Below are 24,102 nucleotides of genomic sequence, written 5' to 3' on the forward strand. Positions count from 1 at the left end.
TCAGTGGTTTCAAACATCAAAGGTTTATTTCTTAGTAACACTGCATGTTGCTCATTCATTGGTGAGGGTTCTATACCACACTGTCCCATCACGGAACCCAAGCTGACAGAGCCTTTCTCTAGGACACTACCAGTCACTGGTGGCAAAAGGAAGGGAATGTGACAAATCACGCACTGGCTCCTAAAGGCCTACACAACTGGCTTGAAGGCACAGAACAAGTGGCACACCTCTGGTCACGTTTTACTGGCCAAAGCAAATCAGGCGGGAAAGCGCAAGCCTACCAAGTGCCTGTAAGATCAGGACACAGGCAAACAGTCCTTAAGGCCAGTTCCTCATGTGAGGATCATGCTGGTACCGCTTACTAGTACCTTCCCCATACCACTGCAAAAGCAGTGAGTGCTTTGTGACTTCAGGCTGAAGAAACGAGGCCCTGGGAGCTGTGCTCAACCCCCCTGCAGAGGCTCCAGGCCATGTGCAGTAACAACTGCAGCACAGCTCTGAGCTGACAAGCTTGAACGGCCCAAGGCTCAGCCCTCAGAGATAGAGTCGACATGTGGAAAGGGAACAGAGAGTTCCAGCACCATGCTGGGCACCGGGCTGGGCTCCCTGGCCTTGCATCCAGGTCCTAATCTTACATTTATAGACTCCATCCACAGCACTCTGAGAATGCAAGACAGGCTGCCTCCCTGAAGTCAGAGGGCCAGTTCCTCCTGACGGACAGAGCTGTTACCCTTCGGCTTATCCCATGGTGACTTCTTCCTCAAACACCTTCCACAGGGGCTCCAAATTAATGGTGACGACTCATTTTAGCTGAGAGAAAACTCACATGACTTTCCTGAGTGATCTTCAGCCACCTGTCCCGGTAGAACTATGGGAGAGGCAGGGGTTTTCTGTAGTAAACCTACAAATGATCCTCAGGGCTATGATCCTCTGCAGCTGTGCCGTAATTTACACTAATCCCAAAGACAGGTGTGTCTTATTAAAGGTGTAAGGCTCTGGAAGAATGAGCTTTAGTATCTAAAATCCACTCAGCATGGCCAGGCATATTAATCGAAGAGCTTCAGACAATCACATAATTCACAAAGTGACATTTACAAACAGACAACATGGCTGCTCCCTAGACTCATAGTTGCCCAAGTGCCTCAGAGTCAGGCCTTGGGATCACTCTTGGGAGTCTGGAATTAGATGTACCAATGATGGCTTTCTCCTGGAAGCCATGCCATGGTCATACCTACCAACTACAGGAAGGTTTAAGACGCTCTGGGATCCCGGCAGGGATGCTGACTCCAGGGGGATGTCTCTGCAAGCCAGGAACACACAGCAGCCCAGCAAGGCCTACACCAAGAGAAAGAAAAGCTAGGACCCGCAGGATAAGGGGTTCTCTCTGATTAATTGGCCACCCTCTCTGAGAGGGGCATGCCCAGCCACATCCCTTCCCATGGGAAGGTTCCCAAGAATGTACAGGGGCAAAAACACACTGCTGCCCAGACACACCCCTGAAAAAGGGTCCTACTGGTGCCTGGTCAGACTCTTGGGAACAAAGTGCCTGAATGGTGGGGCCACGCAGCATCTGTCTCCCTCACTGGTCATGCTGCCCAACCTTCCTTCCCTGTTCTGTGCCTTCAAGCCAGTTGTGTTAAGGATTCGGAGAAGTTCCAGTGCAGGAGGCTCTTGTTGGAAAGGGAAGCACATGGTGAGAAGGCCAGCACAGACCCCCGTATCTTCGTCTCAGTCAGTCTGCTCTACTCTCTTGGGCCATGCCCTGCCTCAGCTAACCAGCTGTGGCCAAGGGAGAACAAGAATGGGAAAGGACCTCAGGGACACATAGTACAATCCAGTAGGGAAGGACTTCTCCAACAGTGCATGTGACCCAAGTCTGGGCTTCATGTCCCAAAAAACAATCATTCCAAAAGCTGGAGCAGGGCTGGGGGGGGGGGTTCTTGAAGTCCACATTTATTTTCTCTTTGTCTACAGGTGAATCACAAAGAAGCCTGCTGACCAAGATGCTGGGCTACTGTTCCTTTTCTTTCTTTTTCCCTCTTTTTTCCACATTTACATCTGCAACCAATTCCCAAGTGAGTCTCTTGGAAAGCACTGATTTGGGGTCTAGTTGATGAGTCCTGGCTGCATTATTAGAGTATGAAGGTAGGTTCTTGGTCAAGATGGTGCCTTGAAAACATGCTTTGCTTAAAATCTGCCCACAAAACTATCCAGGAAAAGGAGGACCCCAAGGTCATGTCAGGAATGTTAGATAAAATTTGCAACAGTCCTTTGGCCAAAGGATGCACTAAGACACCCTCTGGTTAAGATTTCTCTGGAGCATGACCAGAGCTGCCCCCACAGCTGCATCCACATCCTGCCCAAAGGACACTGGGAAGGGGAAAGCCCTCTGCACCTCCTGCTTCAGCACCTCATTCCTGGACAGTGCACTCCCACTGCCAATCACCCGCTCCACACCCCACTCCTTGAGCTGTTGAAATGGAAGCATGGAGTGCAGGTTTTGAACAATGCCTCGGCACAGGGCCCGGGTCACGTGCCCCAGGGAGAGAGCAGAGGAGGAGATTCGGGTCACTGAGGCCAGCTGGTCCGGCAGGTGCCTCTCGCCCAACACCGTTGGAGTGATAGTTAGGCAGGTGTCTCTTTGCTGTGCAGCTGCCTGGATCATGCATGAATACACAGTGGATTCTTCGACCTCTAGACCTTCCAAGAACAGAAAAGACCTGTGTGAGTTCATGTACTCCTTGCTGTAGGCTGAGACAGTACAGGATTCCCAAGGGGCAGGGATAGATCTACTTGTTGCTCCTCATTTGGCTGGCTGTTTCCTGGCTTAGGGACTCACACAGCCTAGCTAGCTATGTTCTGCTCCAGACCCCAGCCTAGAGTTCAGGGAGAGATCTCGTAAGTGTTGCTGTGAGCCCTAAGCATCCCACAACTAATACTCCCAAGGGAGGCAAATGCATACACGGATCAAAAAGCATCATCACAGCTACTGTTAGACTTATTAGCAGTGTCAAAGAAACCCCAGGACCACAGTGCTGACCACAGTCTAGCCCAGCCCTCGAAGAGTTGATAACTACCAGTCTAGACCAATGCTCCTCACATTTGAATATGTATACGAATCACTTAGGGATCTTATTAAAATGCAGTTTCTGGCTCAGTATGCCTGGGGTGGGCCCTAAGATTCTGTAGTTGTTATCCACTCCTAGAGGAAGCCAGTGCTGCTGGCCCAAGAACCACACTTCTGAAGTAGAAGGTTCTAGACCTGTGCTTACCAACACTTAAGGGCATAACAATCACCTGAGGAGCTTTTATAAAATGCCTACCCCCCCCCATGGCCAAAGCATCAGCATTCTGCAGGCAGGACTAGGACATCAACATCGTTTTTAAAACTCCACAAGTGTTCCCAGTGTGCAGCCAGTGCTGAGAACCACCGCCCCAGTGTCACTGTGAAGTCTCATTGGCAGCATATTTAACTTATACAAACTCAACTATACACACTTGGGAATGAGAGAGAGAGGAAGAGAGAGAAATTATTTAAATATCATGGTCAAAATATGATCAGCAAGACTCTGGTTAAATATGCCAGAATCAGGGCACCTGGCTGACTCGGTCAGTAGAGCATGCAACTCTTGATCTCAGGGCTGTGAGTTCAAGCTCCATGCTGGGCATGGAGCCTACTTAAAAAACAAAAATGCTGGAATGAATATTAGTGTCTTTCCCCTCCCTCTAGAAATTCTACAGAAATCTCAGGAAAACCACTTGCTTGATGAATAACCTAGCACATGTGTACAAGCATACAAATCTGTAGGACTGAGTCCTTTGGAGAACTGCTGGTTCAAAGATATGCACATCATTGTCCCCTTAGAAGCTGGGCCAATTTATACTACCACTGCAATGTATAAGAGGGATTATCTCACCATATCCTAGGAAACATAGTGCATTAAAAACTTCTAAAAGAATCAAGAATATAAAACCATGAAACTAATGGGAAAAAAGGGAAAGGAGATGAAAAAGAAAAACACAGATCAATCAAATAGAAAGCTTTCAAATAGAAAAGCTCTACCTGGCTGGTTCAGTTGATAGAGCATGTGACTCTTGATCTCAGGGTCATGAGTTCAAGCCCCACATTGGGTGTAGAGATTCCTTAAATAAATAAAAACTTAAAAAAAAAAAAAGAAAGCAGAGAGACTAAGGAGATACGATGATTAAATGCAATGTGGTATCCTGAATTGGATCCTGGAACAGAAAAACGACATTAGTGGAAAACTGTCAAAACCCAAAGAAAGTCTGTAGTTAAAAGAAGAAAACAATGAACAATGTGCTTGTATGTCAGTAATAAAAATTCCCAAAAGAATGTTAAGGAAATGTTAAAATAGGGTGTTCTTCCTCACTGGGCAACATTTGGGCCATGACCCCAGCCAGCCTTGGGGGGCACCCCTGAAGGAAGGAGTGTACGAGCTGGAGGCCTGAGATACTTGGCTTCTAGCCCTGTCTGCATGCCTTGGTTTACCACCTCACCCAGATCTATTGGTGGGGATTAGATGCTATGAGTTGCCAAATATTCACATCATAGGCGTAGAACCACAGACCATCAGAGCTGAAAAACAGAAGGGAAGGGACTTGCCAAGGCCACATAATGACTTGACAGAGCTGAGAACTGAGGCCACTGTCCCAGGTTGCACCACCACATTATGCTTATTTAACAAGCAGTTATATCCACTTATTATGGGCCAGACATCATTCTAAGGGCTTTGCAATATAACTAATTTGATCCTCACAGTCCTTTAAGGTAGATCTAGGATAATCCCTTTTCAGATGAGGAAAATGAAGAACAGAAGGAATAAGCAACTTGCCCCAAAGCACAAGAGAGTGGCAGAGCTGGGATTGAAACCCGGGCCACCTGGCTTCAGTCTCTGCTCTAAACCACATGAGGGTAGAACTCCCTGTTTTCTAACTTCTGGAAAATAATGCAAACCTAGGGTATTCTGAATAGAGAGAGAGTTTTATTTTTATATCTCATGCTTTAATATTTCCGTATAGGGTTAGTAAATGTAATGTCTTTTATTTCAACAAACCTTATTATATTTGCTTCTATATATATATATATTTTTTAAAGATTTTATTTATTTATTCAACAGAGACAGAGACAGCCAGCGAGAGAGGGAACACAAGCACGGGGAGTGGGAGAGGAAGAAGCAGGCTCATAGCGAGGAGCCTGATGTGGGGCTCGATCCCACAACACCAGGATCACGCCCTGAGCCGAAGGCAGACGCTTAACCGCTGTGCCACCCAGGCGCCCCTGCTTCTATATATTTTTTAAATTTCTATTTATTTATTTAAGAGAGGGAGGAGGAGCAGAGGGGTAGAGAAAGAGAAAGAGAATCTTGAGTACACTCCCTGCTAAGCCCAATGCTGGGCTTGATCCCACAACCCTGAGATCATGACCTGAGCCAAAATCCAGAGTCAGACACTTAACCAACTGAGCCACCCAGGCACCCCTATTTACTTATTTTAGAGAGAGGGAGACAGCACATGTGAGCAGGTGGAGGGGCAGAGGGAGAGAGGGGGAATCCTCAAAGAGACTCCATGCCTAGTGCAGAGCCCTACAAGGGGCTTGATCCCAGGACCCCAAGATCATGACCTGAGCCCAAATCAAGAGTCAGATGCTTAACTGACTGAGCCACGCTGGTACCCCTGCATCTATGTATTTTTTATTTATTTATTTTTTTTTTTTTTTTAAAGATTTTATTTTATTTATTTATTTTATTTTTTCACTTTTTATTTTTCTTATTTTTTTAAATTTTATTATGGATGCATCTATATATTTTTTAATCATACGACATAATTGTAGAAATTTCTTCAAAGGTTAAGTTACATACAATACTAACTTTCAAAGTCCTCGGTTTCATCAAAATAAGAACCATGAAAATGCAAAAGACTTTTCTTTTTGAAAGGATCTTACAGAGAAATTAAATATTACCATCTCTTTCAGGGGTAAAAATAACAGTCACTTCTGTGTAAAGATAAATACCGTCAACTCAGTCAACAATTGACAAAGCCAACCAGTTAAACCAGTATCTAAATATAAGGCTTGCCTGAAGGTTCTGACGACTGGTTCTGCATCTTGAAAACCTTTTCTGACACAAGGCAAAATAAAATCAGAGTTCTCTTCTTTTAATGACGCATTCCTGAGGGGATCTCGGCCAGCGGGCAGAATTCCCTGAAACCCTGACATCTCTGGCCAGCCTGAAAGGACTGACGTGGGTCAGTAACGCTTGTCTGCACAAGCAGTATGAGTTTCCCATATGCTCCCTACTGCTTGTTCCTCACCTTGTTACTATGCTGAAAGCTTCCTGCAGTGACCTGATTCAGAACTCCTACAGGTGGACAGTGATTTCCCAGACCTGCATGGCTGACCAGAAATTTCATTTCTACCTTAAGTGCTTGGAAAGGGAACCTCTCCTGGAAGGAGGTTACATGTTTCTCTGCAAATGAAGAGCGGAGAAAGGTCCGATCTACTCTACCCTGAAGAAAGCAGGAGGGCATCAGAGTTTTTAAGGATCCTTTCCATCAAAGGGAGTCAGGAACCACTTGCCAAAAATAAGTGCTGTAAGGATTTTATAATATTGTAAAATACCAGGAGACTTTTCACTCATCCATGTTTGATCATTTTATCTTCAAAGATCATTTTATCTTCAGCTGTCTGCAGTCATCAGAAAGGGATGGTGAGTTACTAACAAAGTAACCAGTGGGCAGGGGAGAACCAGGAGACTAGTCAATGTTAGAGGAGAAGGTGCTCCCTCTGAAAAAAATAGGTGATAGCAGCTCAAAAGATGAGATGAAAAAAGGCTACAGGCCCGGATCCCTAAAGAAGGAAGGAATGTGCTGGAGCCGGGCTGGGTCTGACACATGAATAGAAAGGACAAGCAGGGAACACACCACTGTGTGGGCAACACCTTACCTAGATCCGTCATCCACTGTACCAGCATGTGGACAAATGTGGCCAGCACGTTGCCCCCATTGAGTGACGCTGCCACCGCTAGGTAGCTCCTGTCGAAGTATGGGAAGTAGCTGACCGGAGCCGCAGGGTCTGGAGTCTGCACCGGCTGGAATCCTGAAGGCATGGAGGTTGCCAACTGAACTGAGGTGCTGATGTTGAGAACTGGGGTCCAAAGAAAGCAGGAGTTAGGCCTGTCTGGCTGACTCAGAGGTCACAGGTTACAACAGGGCAAGGGGAGAGTGTGCTGGTTTAAAAAAAAATATGTCTTCAAATTCTTTGAGACTCCTCCTTTCAGGAGGTAGAGCCTAATTTCCCCTACCCCGTGAGCATGGGCTGTACTTGGGGACTTGCTTTTTTTTTTTTTTTTTAAGATTTTATTTATTTGACAGAGAGAGAGAGACAACCAGCGAGAGAGGGAAAACAAGCTGGGGGAGTGGGAGAGGAAGAAGCAGGCTCCCAGCGGAGGAGCCTGATGTGGGGCTCGATCCCAGAACGCCAGGATCATGCCCTAAGCCAAAGGAGACGCTTAACAACTGCGCTACTCAGGCACCCCTGGGGACTTGCTTTTAATTGAGAAAAGAAAGCAGAAGTGACCCTGTGTGACTCTGGAGCCCAGGTCATAAAAAGGTACTGCAGCTTCTGTCTTGAATCACTTGCTCTGGGGAAAGGCAGGCACCATGTCATGACCAGGCCTGCAGAGAGGTCCATGTGGCAAAAAACGGAGGCCTCCTGCCAAAAGCTACATAAATGAGCTGAGAAGTAGATCCACCAGGCTGATCAAGCCTTTGGATGAATGCAGACCCAGCTAAGCAACAGTCTGATTGCAATTCCATGAGAGACCTTAAAGCAGACCATCCAGCCACATCCCGATTCCTAACTCTCAGAAACCACGAGAGATAATAAATGTTTGCTGCTTTAGGCTACTAAGTGCTAGGGTGATTTGTCACACAGCAACAGACAACGATGTACAGATAGTTAAGACCTCACTCAGCCCAAGTACTTGACTCTCTGGGGAGGTTTCATTCATTTTCAGCAAGTGCCACCTCCTTCTCATATCCGTGGTGTTTTTCTTAACCTCCTTCCGCCAGAGGGGAAAAGCTCCCAGACTCAGCACAGAGGGAATGATTTTCTCCTCTGGCTTGAGGCCAGGGCCTGTAGATTATTCTAGAAGTCTCTTCTTTTCCACTCCTCACAAGACCTGGCCAAAAAACCTGCTCTTCTCAGTCTGATGGGGTCTGAAATAACTGAGGTCAGCATGTAACTTTCCTTCCTACTAGGGGGCTGGAAGCCAAGGAGACTGAAAACAATCTTGGAAAGCCAATAACCTTTACTTCCTGCCACATCAAGCCTTTCACCATGACTCTTTGCCAGAAGCAACATGCCCTCCACCTATTCCCTCAAGCAGAGGTGTCAAGGATGGAGGCCAACCAACCTTGCCCATGGACACAGAACAAGCGAGCACAGCCAGCAGCCCCAATCTGGAACCAGAGACTATGACCAGCTCAGTGAAGAGGAAGTCTAATACCTACTTTCTTCCCATCTGACTAGCCCCTCACTTACTATAGAGAGAGCACATTCACATCCAGGCATAGGACAGCTCTCTGTCAAGGGAACAGCCTATGATTTGAAAACCACCAAGGTAGAAAGTGGCTCTTTATATACCATCCCAGTGTGTCACCACAACTGTCCCATGAGAAACATATCATTGCTCTCATTTTGGATGATGACAAGAGCTCAGGAAGAAAAGCAACCTGTCCAAGGTCACACCGGAAGTAGAAGAGAGGCTAAATTCTTACCCAGGCCAGTGGGCTGGACTCCAAAGTCCACGTGAGTTCCCTGACATTCACACTTTGAGATGAAGGGGTATAAGGCAAGAGATGGTGTATTGGGAAAATTAAAAGTCACAGAATAAATTTAGCATATTTTCCTGAAGCACTGATTTTAGTTGAAAATTTGGAAGAAAATGTTTTGAGCAACTTTTGGCCTAAAAGATTTTATCACACATATGTGCAAACAAAATTGGCAGAATTTCACTTTTCCCTCTCAGATAATTTGAATTAAAAGGAATTACTACCTAAAACAACACAAAAACAGTCCTTGAAATGTTATTTCTTAAGAACGTCATGAAATAGGAATAAACTGCATAGAAGAGAAGGCTGGTCAGAATTTTTAAACTCAGGGTTGAATTGTAAGAGTTCTAACTGATGGAAGAAAAAAGATGTGATAACAAAGAGAATTCAGGTAAGATGAATGAATTCTCCGTTCCCCTTGATAACAAGGAGGGGCTCCCAGAGTGGACTCACTCAGTCAGGCTGCCATGAAGATCAGATGAAACCCCCATCCTGCAACCATCCTGCTTAGGCAGGCAGGCCCCAATTCTCCCCTAGTCCAGGGAGGTGCAAACAACAGCCCACAGGCCATATCCACCCCACCATGTGTTTTTGTGTGGTCTAGGAGCTAAGAACAACTTTTACATTTTGTTTAAAATAATAGCTTTATTGAGATATAATTCACCATAAAAAGCAACCTTTTAAAGGGTATAATTTTTTTTTAAGATTTTATTTATTTATTTGACAGAGAGAGAGAGAGCCAGCGAGAGAGGGAACACAAGCAGAGGGAGTGGGAGAGGAAGAAGCAGGCTCCCAGCGGAGGAGCCTGACGTGGGGCTCGATCCTAGGACTCTGGGATCACACCCTGAGCCAAAGGCAGACGCTTAACGACTCAGCCAGCCAGGTGCCCCTAAAGGGTATAATTCACTAGTTTTTAGTTTATTCACAGTTGTACAACCATCACCACTATCTAATTTTAGAATATTTTCATCACTCCAAAAAGAAACCTTGTACCCGTTAGCACTCACTGCTCCCCGCAGCCCCTGGCAACCATTCACCTGCTTTGTCTCTACGGATTTGCCTGTTCGGGACTTTTCTTAGGAATGGAACCATACAGCACGTGGCCTTTTAGAACTGGCTTCTTTCATTCCTCTCTTTCACTCCCATGTGTGGCATTTTAGCTGTGTGGATATATCACATTTTTTAAACCCATTTATCAGTTGGTGGGCCTTTGGATTGGTTCTACTTTTTGAATTATGAATTATTATGAATAATGTTGCTAAGAACATCTGTGTGAAGTGTTTGTGTGGACATGTGTTTCCAGTTCTCTTGGGTGTGCACCTGGGAGTGGAATTGCTAGGTCGCATAGTAACTCCATGTTTCACTTTTGAGGAATTGCCAGACTGTTTTCCAAAGGGGGCAGCAGCATTTTACAATCCCAGTAGCATGTTCTTACATTTTTAAATGGTTGAGAAGAAATCAAAAGAAGAAAACTTCATGATACATGAAAATTCTATGAAATTCACATTTTAGTGTCTATAAATGAAGTTTTATTGAAACACAGCTATACCCCTATTCATTTATGTATTGGCTATGCCTGCTTCCATGCTTCATAGAATTGAGCTGTTAGGACAGAAACTATATGGCCTACAAAGCCTAAAATATTTACTATCTGGCCCTTTACAGAAAAAGTTTACCAAGCCCTGCCCTAAACTGCGGCCTCCACCTCACTGTGACCCTCTTACACTGAATACAGAAAGACTGCACTCCTAATCAGATCAGAATGAACTTCCATTGACAAACGCACAATAACAAAAAACCCTAAGCTACTTAATCTATTTTTTTTGGTCATGGAGTTATACAGAAATCAGCCAACTAGAGAGAGTCAATTCCCTTACCTGGCCCTGAAGAGGAAAAGCACAGTGTGGGCAGGGACAGAACTTGCCCTGCTGTTTTGTAAGCTGTCAGAGGAGGGGCTTCAGCTATAGGAAGGAGGCTGAATACAGAATATGAATCACGTTTACAGAATAACGATCAGCAGGATGCTGAGGCTGCTGGTTACGTGTGCCCCGTGGGCCCTCACACAGAGCTGGGGCTTAAGAGGCACCAGTAGAAGTCTGAGGAGCCAGCAAAAGAAAGACTTACCTGCATCCGTCCTTTTGGCCATACAGGAATACACAGAGGCCTGTAAATCACCCAAGGCCACGCCCACCTGTGTCCCCTTTGGGATTTCAAACCAGGCACGGGAAGTTCTGCCTGCCACACTGCCTGCCTCCGCGATGTCTGGGAGCAGGCAGACCGGAAAGCCTGAGGCCCTCAATCTGCAATCCAAAAATGGACAGTGTATTTACCCGGAGCTGGATTTTTTGGTCTTTGTTGTTTCAGGAAACTCAACGAAGGAAAACACTACAGGATACACATACAAGAAGGGAAGGTAGAATCCAGTGTTTTCACAGACGGCCTCTTTGGCTTTTTTTAAGCCATGAAAATAGACTTGCATTTTTAAAAAAGGGAACACTGACTTTCAAAAGCTTGGGATTGGCCTTTCAGGAGAGAAAACAACCAGTTTAAGCAGGGGTGATCAGGATGAGTTAGATAAGAGCCAGATATCATCACCGGCCAGCCTTCTGTGTTTGCAGAGAACACAAATACTCTGCAAAGGGAGACAGAGTTTCAGCACACAGTCACAGTCGATTAACACAGGCCAAACCAAGGTCAAACCTATCAGTCTCCTGAACACCAACTGCATTCATCACTCTGGGTTAGTAAAGAGGGGGCTGTCAGTTTGATAGAACATGCTAGAAAGTCCTTTACCTGAACTACCGGGTGCTTTTTGTTTTTTTACAGAGCTCAGAATTTGGACCCTGAAGGAAGTGAACTTAGAGGGCACTGGATTTCTGCATCTGAAAAGGCAAACGATTCCTTAAAAAGAACTTTTAAAAGACACCCCTCAAGATGACTACTTTCATTTCTTAACCTTATTTAAACATTTATTACACTACAAGTTGTTCTTTGAAATCTGCAGGCTAGATCCAAGACACAGAGAACGGGGGAGCCCGACCTAGGTCTGGGCAACTGTGGGGGAGCAGGACAGGATGGCGTAAGGGGTGTCCCCCTCCAAGGGTTCACTTACAGCCAGGCCCACCCTTGCCTGGTGACTGGAACAGACTGAGGGGCATGGGAACCTGATTCCGGGGCTCTTGGAATCCACCACTATTATTCCCAAATGGGAAAGCCCTACTAAATCTCTCGCATTCAAGATTCTGGCCTTTAGCCTAGAGCCAGCTTGCAAGGATATACTCACATCTCCAAGTTCCAGCTTTGGCTCTGAGTGTTGAAATATCCCCAGCTAGCAGCATTCTGGTCGCACATCAGGGATCTTGGCAAGCCACACAGCATGGCAACCACATAGTCATGGATGGTGCCAGCAGCATCGTAGGACTTCAGGAACTCTGGGCTAGTTTTTGTATCAAAAACAATTCAACATGGTCTAATAACAACTTGAAAGCATGTGCTACACCTAGCTACAGGCAGTGGACTAGACATGGCATAGCTGGGTGGTAGCAAGCACCCCGCATGCTGTGGCTCCCTGACAGCTGAACCTCCCAGGGTGAGGACCTCCCAGCCACTCGAAGCAAAGCTGGCTGGAGTCAACTTCAGGGAATGGTCTCGGGGGAGGATGCACCATGCTTGAGAAAGCAAGACATCGGCCATTCTCAGCAGCCCTGACCCCACCATGAACTTACCACGTAACCCTTGCCAAGTCCCTTGCCCTCTCTGCCTTTTTCTTTCCCCGTCTGGTTTAGGATCAGATAACCAACAAAGAGCCTTCTGAGAAATGAAACAGTTCTAGACCGAGTCTAGGTCTTATGACCACACCCTGTGCCAGGCCACCTCACTGAGGGATGCTCCAGCAGGTGGGGTGATGCTGACCAGCTGGAGGTACAGCCCCCTAGCCATTCTCGTTTCCCTGGAAATACAGCACCTGATTCAAAAATCAGTTGTCCATACCTATTCTTCAAAAGCCAGAAGATGGTTGCACAGCCAAACCCTGAGGCCACACTGAGATGGGATTCTGGCTGGGGCAAAGAAGCCAGGAACCCACTGCTACACCGGCCATCCTGCCAGGTGACCAGGTGGCTCACAGCTCCAGGCTCAAATACAGGTGAGGTCCCTTCCTCTGTCCATTCACAGCCTGGAACAAAGGAGATGACCAAAAACAGAGAAAAGAACAACTGACCAGCAGCAACATGTCCTTGAGACCACTCTGCTAGTGAGGTTATAGCATGATAATGCTTCACTCACACACAGGGGTTCTGATATCAGAGCACCTGGGTTTAGCTCCTGGCTCCACCACCCATGGCTATGTGACCCTCACCAAGTTGTCTACTCCCTCCATTTATCCCACTTCCTTTATCTTTCCTTTAATTCATTTTTCAAAGTTGATATTATGCCCCTCCCACCCTGTAAAAAAAGAAATTTGACACACTCTAAAGCCCCCTAGTTTCTGTCCTTCCAACCCTTATCATGATAATATTATCTAGACTTGATTCTGGATGATGAAGGATATATTTTCTCTTTTCCTTTGGTCTTAGCCACTTGATTTTTAGACATCAAACTTTACTCAGGAATCTGGCCATCTTTACTTAATTTATCTCATTTATCTCTTGAAATCTGGATGTTTTTTCTCTGCCCTTATTTAAATATTTTACCCAAAACTAGTTCCAGTGTAGTTTGTTCTGTGGCAAAGTATCTAGAGGCCTATATGGCTCAGAATATTTTTTTATCCTCGTATTTGAAGGACGGTTGTAATATTCTAGGTTCTAAGTTCCCTTTCTGCAATACTTAAAAACACTTTGTAGACTTGTGATAGATTGCCACAAATTCCTTGCTATTCCTCCCATTAAGGGATAGAGTCTAAATCCTCTTTCCTTGAATCTAGGCTGGCCTTGATGATTTGCGAGAACAAGAGAATGTGGGAGGAGTGACATCCTAGGACTGCCAAGGCTAGGTCATGAGAAGCCTTGCAGCTCCCACCAGAGCCTCCTGGAGCACTCACTCTGGGGGAAGCCAGCCACCATGTAAAGTCCCACTATCCTGAGGCCATCAGTTTCTTCAGAAACTCTGTGGAGAAGTCACATGCAGGCATCTAGCGGCCATCCTCAGCTGAGTCTAGCTTTCCAGCCTCCCCCACCAATGCATCAGGCATTGAGTAGAGCCACTCTTGAACCCTCCAGACAAGTCTGTCCAGTAGATGAATATCCCAAGCAACCTCTGTCAACCCCATGTAGAGCAGCTCAATCCGATATATAGAAGTAGATCATACAAGATATAAAAATGGTTGCTGTTTTAAGTCACTGAGTTTTGGAGGTAGTTTGTTATGCAACAACAGAAAACCAAAATACTCTTCCATTGCATTTTTACATAGAATGTTGCTGTTGAAAACTATCTAGTCAGCCTGTTTCTAATTCTTTTATATGGGATTTGGTCTTTCACTCTGTAAGCTTTTGGAATTTTCTTCATCTTTGAAATCCTTAAAAGTTCACTACAATATGCCCAGCTGTGACGTTTTCCTTCTCTCTCTTCTTTGACATTCTATGGGCCCCTTTGGTCGGGACTGTTACATCTTAATTTGTCAATTACAGTAAATTTTCTCCATTAATTTTCCAACTATTTCCTCCTCTACCACTTTTATTTTTCCCTTTCTGGATCTCCTAGTATTCAGATGCGAGTGCTTCTATTGTATCTTCAGTATCTCTTACTTTTGTTTTATATTTCCTACTTCTTTGTCCTTTTGTTCTCCCGAGAGATTTCCTAAAGTTGCATCTTTCATTCTCTAATTTGTTCTGAAGTTCTATCCATTCTGCTATTAATCCCATCTATTACATTCTTTATTTCAACCATTATATTTTTTCATACCCAATATTTCTGCTTGGTTCTTTTTATGTTTTCTTCTTATTGTTTCTTGCTAATATCCTCCTTTCATATATTTTAGTATGTATATCAGGCTAATTTTAAATTCTAAGACTGTCCATTCTAATAGTTTTGCTTCTGAGAGAATCTCCATCTGGGGCATCTGGATGGCTCCAAGAGCATCCAGCTCTTGGTTTCAGCTTGGGTCATGATCTCATGGGTCATGAGATCAAGCCCCGTGTCGGGCTCTGAGCTCAACAGGGAGTCTGCTTGAAGACTGTCTCCCTCTGCCCCTTTCCCCACTTACGCTTGCTCCCTCTGCTTCTCTCCCTTTCTAAAATAAATTAAAAAATAAATCTTAAAAAAAAAAAAGAATCTCCACCAAATCACCCAGCACAACGTTTTTCTTGTGAAACAGCTGTGAACTTGAAATGTCTTATTGTCCTGGTCCATGAACTCCTTTTGTCCTGGAGTATTGGCTACTCTGTCAGGCAGCGTAAATGAGCCAGACCTCAGTCCCTGCCAGCCCCAAAGGTCTGGGGAGGATGGATGAGACCAGGAGTGGATCCACAGCTAACCCATCCCACCCTAAAAGACATCTCCTCGGGTCAGGGCTTCTACTCTACCCCCCAGGATGAAACAATGTTTTGAGGATCCTTAGATTATAGGTCACCAGCCCCATGATTTGGAGAGAGACACCTGCTTTTCTCCACTTCCTTTATTTTATTCCTGAAGACACCTGAATTGCTATGGATGTAGGGACAGGTGCTGATTCTTCTGAAACCAATCCTGGGGGAGCGAGCCAGCAGTCGAGCTAGTTCAGCATCTTGGTGGCAACTGTATCTGAAGTCCAGAGGTGGAGGACACTTACAACTGTTTCCCGGGTCCTGGTATCTCTTCCTGCCATGTGTTGACTTTACTGTCAAACTAGTAGCAAGGGGAAGGCTTACCGTTAGGGTTAGGGTGCGTTGTATGTGTTGTGTGTATAGGGTTTGTGTATTAAATGAGTTAACACACATAAAGCATTTAGAACAGTACCTGACACGATGAGTACCCAATTAATGTTAGTGATGATAATGATAAAAATGAACCTTTACCTTCTAAACCCTGTCCATGGTCTAAGACTTCCAACAGTCTTGAAGAAAGAGAATACACCTACATATCTTTTGTACTCTCCTCTCCTCATATAAGGGAGATTTCTCGCACTTCCACGCAATATTAATATAACCATTGCAGCAGAATGGGAAAAGAATGTTGACATTAAGTGCCAATTGAGAAAAGTTATCAGCAGCAAGAACACTCCAGACCCAATGGACAGAGATGTGAATCTGGCTCCATGTGGCATGAGATGGTCTCCAGATGAGAATAATGCCTGCCCTGAAGCAAAGCAGGGCAAAGCCCCACATGCGGCTGTTACCTGGCTATGTCTCATCTCAGGCCCCAGATGCAGGAGCCAAAACCATCAGATTTTCTTATAAATATGTTATTAAGAACCAAAGAAAGAGACTTAACTGTGCCTCCCCCCTGAGTTCCAGGTCACAAAACATTCATTCATTCATTCATTCATACATGCATGATTGAATGACATGTGTATTAAATATCTAATATGTATTAGGCACTGCTTCTAGTCCCGGAGAATACAGCAATGAACAAGGAAAAGTCACTACTTTCATAAACCTTATACACTAGAGATATAGAGTATAAACAAGCAAATATATAATACCAGATATTTTTAATTGCTGTGAAGAAATATACAGCAGTGATAGATATTTGGAGAGTGATCAGGGAGGTCCTCTCTAAGGTGACATGTGAGGAGGGACCTGAATGGAGTGAGGAAGTGAGCCATAAGAATGTCTAGGGACCCATGCTGCAAAGGGTCTAGGGGATCGTGTCAGTCTCTGCTTGGTATCCCTGGCCAGCAGCCAGAAGAGCAGAGGCCCATTACAGACCACGCACCTAAAGCACACTGAGTCTCACTAGGGGTGAAGGGCTCCTCAAAGCAGTGCACCTTCACAACCGTACACTGCATCTGTACTTAAACTCCGAGCTGGATTCCTATCCTAGCTGTAAAGCTGGATCTCTGCAGCTTTTATTCAACCCCTTTATCTGCTTCCAAAACTCTGGTCCTTTTTCAAAAAAAAGTTTGGACTATCATTTTTATTTGGTTTGTATTATAAAACAAATATGGAGTTCTTACCATGTACCAGGTATTCTTCAAAGCATTCAAAAATATTAATTCACTGCATCTACATAATAGCCTTATCACAGAGGTATGAGGCATTATCCCCTTTGTACAAGAAAAACGAAGCACAGAAAAGTTTTTTAAAAAATTGCCAAAGGTCACATAGCTACTAAGTGGTAGAACCAGGATTCTCAGGATAAGATGCTCAGATATTAAAGATAATTCTCAGTATAAGATGCTCAGATATTATAGATAAAGCCAGAGCCCTACTTATATCCCCACAGGATCCCAGTCCCCTTCCTGTCCCTGTTAGCCCTTGTGGGTAACCATCTAAATAAAGTGTTTACACTTACACAACATATTTGGTTTGGTTTGGTTGACTTTATTTTGTTTTGTCTGTTAAAACAAATAGCACTATACTGTATTTCTTTTTCTAGGTGTTGCTTTTATCATGCAACAAATGTTCCAGAGTTCCTTCCATGTCGGTATACATGAATGTACCTTATTCTTTCTAACCTCTGCATATCCTTCTGCAGCATGGGCACACCAACATTTATTCGTCCATTCCCCCGAGGTTAAATGCCGGTTTTCACTACCATAACAGGGAGGCACTGAACGACCCCGAGTAGGCATCCTAATGCATATCCATGTGAAAGTAATTTTCCTGAGCAGATTCCAAGTAGCAGAGCCGCTGAGTCATAGCAGCTCTCTTAGTTTTAACAGGCCCAGCCAAACTGCCCTCCAAATGGCTATGCTAATTTCCACTACCACCAGCCATGTTTAAAAGAACCAATTTTCCACCCCATTTGCCAACTCCTGGCATTTTCAGACTTTGATTTCTTATAATCCAGTGGGTGGAAAATGATTTCTCTTGTTGTTTTCATCTGTGCTCCCCTAATTACTAATGACATTGAGCATCTCTTCATATGCTTATTAGCCACTCGTACTTCCTCCTCTAGGAACTGCCCATCTTAGCATCCTTTGCCCATTTTCCACAGAGCCATTCGTCCTTTCTTTGTTCTTAGTTTTTTATTATGTACCCATATTCATGGTAGCAAACGTTTTCTCCTAGTCGGCTGCTTGCCTTTTAGCTTGGTTTTATGATCCCCACTTCTCTCCTGCTATTACTGAGACTGGAAATGGAGTCTACAGGCATAACCACAGGCCTCTCAGAAGACACTCTCACTGTCTTTCCTCTCCGCCCGCTGGCTGGCCTATGCCCTCGTGGAAGCAATTAGCTCTCTGCTCAGCTCACTGGTGCCTGTGTTGACTGCCTTGATTGTGCCCTGGAGGCTGACGGCTTCGTCTGCTGGTTTCTACGTCTCCCATGGGGACCAGCATGGAGACTTATATATTGCAGGTACTGAAGCCAAACTGATCTATGGCCACCATTAAAAACACAATAACTTGATCCCAAATATGATTCCCTCAACTCTGCTAAGCAAGTACTATCATTGTCAAAGAGTGGCTTCTCTCCTTCCCAGAAGCAGAAAACAAAACAAGGAGGCATGTGGGCTGTCTCAATGAAATATTAATCAGCTCCCTCCAACAATGTGGGCAATGGTTTGTGTGGTTGTTACAGAGTCCAGGAAACGGGCAGAAAGGGACGTGTATGACCAGACCACAATCTTTAGATCTCTGTTGTCCTCTCTGGGAAGGGTTTTAGTATTAAAAGGACATTTATTCTCATTAATGCAAAATTAAGGAGTTTAAAAAGCTTTTACAACCTAGACTCCCTCTGAGAGTCCAGATCTAATACCCTAATCAGCCTTCTCCTCCAACTACTGATTAGAGCAACTCCTGTGGTCCCAAATAGCCTGACAACAGGCAGATGAGGAGGGAAGGAGCAAGAGATCCTGCACGGCTCCTGCAGTCACACAGGCACTCCTGGGGACTGATCAAAGGATGCATTGCTAGACACCTGTCATGCTGCTGAGAGGAAGGTCACCACTCACTTGGCCCAAGGAAACTGGAATCACTAACTCTCTAGGCAAAAAGAGGTGAATCCAATGTTCAAATCCCCTTAACTACAGCCCCCAAAGTAGCCATCCATCCTCTACTTAAAATACCTGCAGTAAGATGTTGGTAGCTTTGAAGCTGGATGATGGGTATGTGTCGGTTCATAATAATATCTCCCTACTTTTATGTCTATACAGAATTTTTTATAGTTAAAAAAGGCTTTTTAATGCTTGGTGTAACAGGAACTCATAACATCCTAATCCCTCCTTGGACATACTGTTGGGAAGTTCCTCCCTTCATTGGGCTACTGCACCCTCCTGCAGCTCTGGGCCTCCTACAGGCCTTTAAGAGCTCAGTGTCTAAAGTCAGACCAACTTGGGTTCAAAAGCTGGAGTCACCACTTGCTGCCATTTCACCCCGAGCATATTAACCTCTCTGAACCTCCTCTTTTTATCTGCACAATGGGAACAATAACGTAACCTATTATAAAGATGTTGGGAAAGTTCGATGAGATACAAGTAACACCCTTAGCCCAGCACCAAGCATGTAAAGTACTCATTGTTATTTTGCTGGCTTAATAAGTCTCCTCCTGGAGGCCAAACAGAACAGGTCACCTGCCTCTGCACTGTGGCAGACCTGATAGAAGACGACTAACTAAACAATACTTGGCACCTGAGCCCATAAAAAGGATGCCCTGAAATTTAAAAATCACAAACATCTGTGTTTATGGCAAACAACAAAAATGATGTCCAAATTCAAGTCTCCTGTGTCTCGGCATCTCCTACAACGACATTGATCTTTAGTTGTCTGCGTTGATGCTCTGAGACACCGACAGAAATAAAGAGAAAGGTGTGGAAAATCCACTCCACTGAATCCTACAAAGAATCTGAGAGAACTCACTTTTCCCTCGCCCTGTTTATGGACAGTGTGTGAGTGGAAAGTTCGCTTACTCTTACACATTTGTACAAGAAAGGATGCACACAAAATACACCATTTCATTCCCTACTGCAGGGTGACCTGATCCTTCAGAGGAGAGCCCTCTGCAGCACTTTGCTATCCCACAGTGATTTCTAGGAGCACACGATCATCCCCAGAGCCCAGCATACCTTGGCCTGTTTTCCAAAACATGACTCCATGCATTTGTCCTGACACTCCAATGCCACAGACTTCCTGGAGCAGCTGCCGAGGAAGGCCAGCAAGGCACTCATTTAGGGCTTGGATGATTCTGCTCACATCCTGCTCCTGCCCCTGGAAAAAGAACAGGATACGTTGGGCAGGGGCACACAGATAAGGGGAGGAAGACAGGGGCCTCAAGGAATTTCCTGGGTAGTAGATGCCGAGCTAATTCCACTGGGGTCACTTCCAGGACCCGCTGACTGGCCTCAGGGATGACATGTGGGACTGAAGGTTCTCCATCACCTCCAGCAGGAGCTGGAGCAGGCACAAGGTGGGCAAGATTCCACTCCCTCCCCTCACAGGTGGCGCTGCTGCGGATTAGGTTCAGAAATGGTCAAGGCTCTGCCCTCCACTGTGGGTGAGTCTGAGCTGAGGAAAACACTACCTCTGCCCTATAGAAATGGACAGTCTAGCAGGAAGGATAGGAAAACACAAGAAAGACCATAATATAAGAAAAAGTTAGGGTCTATCACAAGGCACACAGAGGGCTGGGATAAGGGAAGGATGGAGCATAGCAGGGAGGAACCTGGCAGGAAAGTTGTAGACAAGAAAGCCCTCATGGACTAAAGCACTTTAGGACAAGCTCTTGCTTGTCAAGCATTTGCTTCTACTTGAACTTTAGTTCATCCACATGGCAAACATTTCCTGAGTGCCTTTAGGGCCAGGCCTTAGATTTGGAAACAAAACACCCACTAGGCAAGGCAGGCAAGGAGGTAACTCCGAGAATACCTGGGCAGAGCACCAGGGAGATGGTCCATGCGAGGGGCTGGTGGGCGATGAGCTATAAAAGAGGAGAGGCTGGGCCCAGTGGGGGACTCAAGCCCCAGAGTAAGGGGCTCCTCCTAAAGCCAATGGGGAGCCCCTTGGGCTTCCTGAATGGGACAGTACCATCATCAGAAGGTTAAGTATGCAATGGTATAAGCTACCCAGAGAGAGATTGGGGGGGGGGGATAGAAATGAGATTCAAGAAAGTCAGGACCATCCTTTCCTGATCTGCTTTTTCTGATTTGCTGCCTCCTTAAGAACTTCTCTAGGCAGGGGTGCCTGGGTGGCTCAGTTGTTAGGCGTCTGCCTTCAGCTCAGGTCATGATCCCAGAGTCCTGGAATACAGCCCCGCATTGGGCTCCCTGCTCCACTGGGAAGCCTGCTTCTTCCTCTCCCACTTCCCCTGCTTGTGTTCCCTCTCTCGCTGGCTGTCTCTCTCTGTCAAATAAATAAATAAAATCTAAAACAAAAACAAAAACAAGAACTTCTTTAGGCAGAATAACCTTGAAAAACAAAGTCATGAGAAATAAGGAGAATGTAATCAAACAGCATACTAATATCTATAAGTCAAACGGTCCTAAAAGACAAGAATATGAATAGAATGCTGGATTTAAAAAGGTTAAAGGTCTCTGGAGTCAGAAGCAAAAACACATTTAGGTATCTTAGAGATAATGAAATGCCAAAACCAATTAAACAGTATATCCAAATGGGCGGGAGGTACAGACTAATATACCTTTAAAAGTAGGTGACTCACACCAAAAAAATGTAGGTTCCATGACGATCTCTTCTTTTAAATTATGAAGTCCCTGTTAAAGACTAGAAATTGAACTCCAAGATCCCATCCCATCCCAGGAGATGTCTCTAATCAGTAAGAAGTCTCAAAAAGCTAACAAGGCCACCACAAAATATACACTTGGAAAAGCAACCCAGATGACATAATTGTTTTCTCCATGATTAAGTAGATTTCAAGTAGACTCCACACCCAGTGTGGAGACCAACGTGAGGCTGGAACTCATGACCTTGAGATCAAGACCTGAGCTGAGATCAAGAGTTAAACACTTAGCCAACTGAGCCACACAGGAACCCCATGATTAAGTAGATTTTCAAAGGGGAAAGATCAAGAATTAAACACACATGTTTAAAAGAGTCATACCTATCTGATTAACATTTGTGCTTAAGGAAACTTCTTAGTATTTTAGGTAAATCTATACGTTTAAGAGAATTTGGCCTAGGTTATCTTTGCAACTGATCTAGATTTGTGATTATAAGTTCAAATCTCAATACTGTATATTTATAAAAGAATTTTAAACATATAAAACATTTTAAGTTTACATAGTTATCCATTTAACTTACTAGATTTATAAGAATTATTTAAGTATTCTGAAAAGCTTTGGGTCAGGCAACTACAGTAGCTAAAATATATATTATATATACATTATATATAAAGATTAAAGACCTTTAACCTTTAAATATATATTTTACATAAAATTTTACATTAAATTAATATATTAATATATACATATTAAATGTATAACTAAGGTACTTAACTGAAATGGCATTAAGTATAATTCAAACGTCCTCAAAAACGATAGTTACATGTTAGATTTATAAATGGAACCAGTTTTATAAGCTAAATTCAAAAGCTTAAGAACTAGCGTTCTGAATTTAATAAATTGAATACTTATTTTTATTTCAACCAAAGTAAAATGTTCCTGGCACACAAAAATTATCTCAAGGCACAAAATAATCTTATACTTAACAACTAGAAGGACCCACGGAAAACTCAGATAAGAAGAGAAATGTGGCTCAGCTCTTAATAAATGTCTGGTCTCTGGAGAAGCGAACCGCTCATGGTCTTGGAAAAGCATCTGAAGACTAAGCCCTCAAGCCCCAGGCTACCCTGCCCAGGGCAGAACACAGCCTTCCCCTCCCTCCTTGGGATAAACCTCTCACTTGCCCTGTCAGCTGCTGGCCTTGGGCAGGGGGAATTCTAGGCTCCAAACAAGCATGAACAAAGGAGCAGAAAAAAAAGAAGGTGAGGATGGGTAGGATGGGGGCAGGAGTGCAAAAAGAGCACAAATCATTTTCCTGAGGACGCAGCCCCAGATTCTAACAAGACTCTTTATATGTGGAGAGGCTACGGCAGAACTGACTGAACAGTGAGAGATCAGCAGAGAGGAGGTGCACGGCTATGCACCTGAATTGAGGTGTGTTGGGAGTATAAAATATATACCAGACTTCAGATTTAATATGAAAAACACACAATATCTTATTAATAATTTTATATTAATTATTATATATTGAAATGGACTAAATTAAATATGCAGCTAATTTCAAATGTTACTTTTTACTTTTAATACTAGAACGCTGAAAATTACAGATGTGGGTCACATCTGTGGCTAGAATTTCTTTTGCATAGTGCTAAAGAGTTCCCACACAGCCTCAGATGGTGTATCAACCCAAGACAGAGTAGCCACTGTTTAAAACAGGCCCAGGGTGGGTGAGTTGTGTGGGTGGGGATAGTAGAGGAGGGATATGGGCCAGGTGGGAGTGAAGACAAAGGGGCACTCAGTGCTCAGCAATTAGTTGGGAGTTTTAGTGGTGAATGTGATCAGGGAGTAGCTCTCAGACAATGGGCATACCCACAATGTAACAGGAAAGGCGCTGCCCCCATTCCTTGGTTCAGAATACCCATGGTGCTACAGTCAAATCTAATCCTAAAACTTTAGATCTGAGAAAGAACTTAGAAACTAATTTAGCCTTCCTCCCCCATACCCCTCTTTACAGATGAGGAAACTGAGGCCCAGAAAGGAAAAATTAATAACTCAGAAAGGGTCACAGAGATTCCCTCAAAAATTCTGGTATTTTAAATTTGCAAATACCTAAAAGCCTGAACTTCCATACAGCTGCCAAGCTTTACCTTGGTGTATACAATACTTAAGAGTGAAAAGTATGGACATAAGGAAAGGACAGAGTCATCAGGCATTTCTGTAGCTCAGTGCTCCTCATCCCAGGGGTGATGTTTGTCCCCTAGGGTATATTTGGCAAGATAGAGACGTTTTGGGGTGTCACAACTGGGTAGAAGGGTCTACTGGCGTGTAGTAGGTAAAGGCCAGGGATACTGCTGAATATCCTACAATGCACAGGACAGCTCCCCACAACAAAGAGTCACCTAACCCAAAGTATCAACAGTGCCAAGGTTGAAAAATCCTGCTATAGATTAAATTATAGCAATGCTGTTCCAGAGCACAAAACACACGTGGAAGATGCAAGGGGGG

At 44.5% G+C, this 24,102-nt stretch overlaps 1 protein-coding gene across 2 annotated transcripts in view; it reads right to left on the minus strand.

The window, feature by feature from the left end:
* SHPK (sedoheptulokinase) overlaps positions 1-24,102 on the minus strand; it is a 26,635-nt gene continuing 2,533 nt past the window's right edge. For both annotated transcript variants that reach the window (XM_087854687.1, XM_045773397.2), the window contains exons 2-7: positions 19,990-20,131; positions 12,841-13,024; positions 12,134-12,286; positions 10,975-11,150; positions 6,962-7,162; positions 1-2,700 (exon numbers count right to left, since the gene is read on the minus strand). In XM_087854687.1, the coding sequence (XP_087710813.1) occupies positions 2,288-2,700; positions 6,962-7,162; positions 10,975-11,150; positions 12,134-12,286; positions 12,841-13,024; positions 19,990-20,023 (1,161 nt within the window). In that variant the 5' untranslated portion in view covers positions 20,024-20,131 and the 3' untranslated portion in view covers positions 1-2,287. The remainder of the gene's footprint in view (positions 2,701-6,961; positions 7,163-10,974; positions 11,151-12,133; positions 12,287-12,840; positions 13,025-19,989; positions 20,132-24,102) is intronic.

Source organism: Ursus americanus, chromosome 23 (genome assembly GCF_024610735.1).
Source record: "Ursus americanus isolate L20-20 chromosome 23, mUrsAme1.1.p, whole genome shotgun sequence".
NCBI lineage: Eukaryota > Metazoa > Chordata > Mammalia > Carnivora > Ursidae > Ursus > Ursus americanus.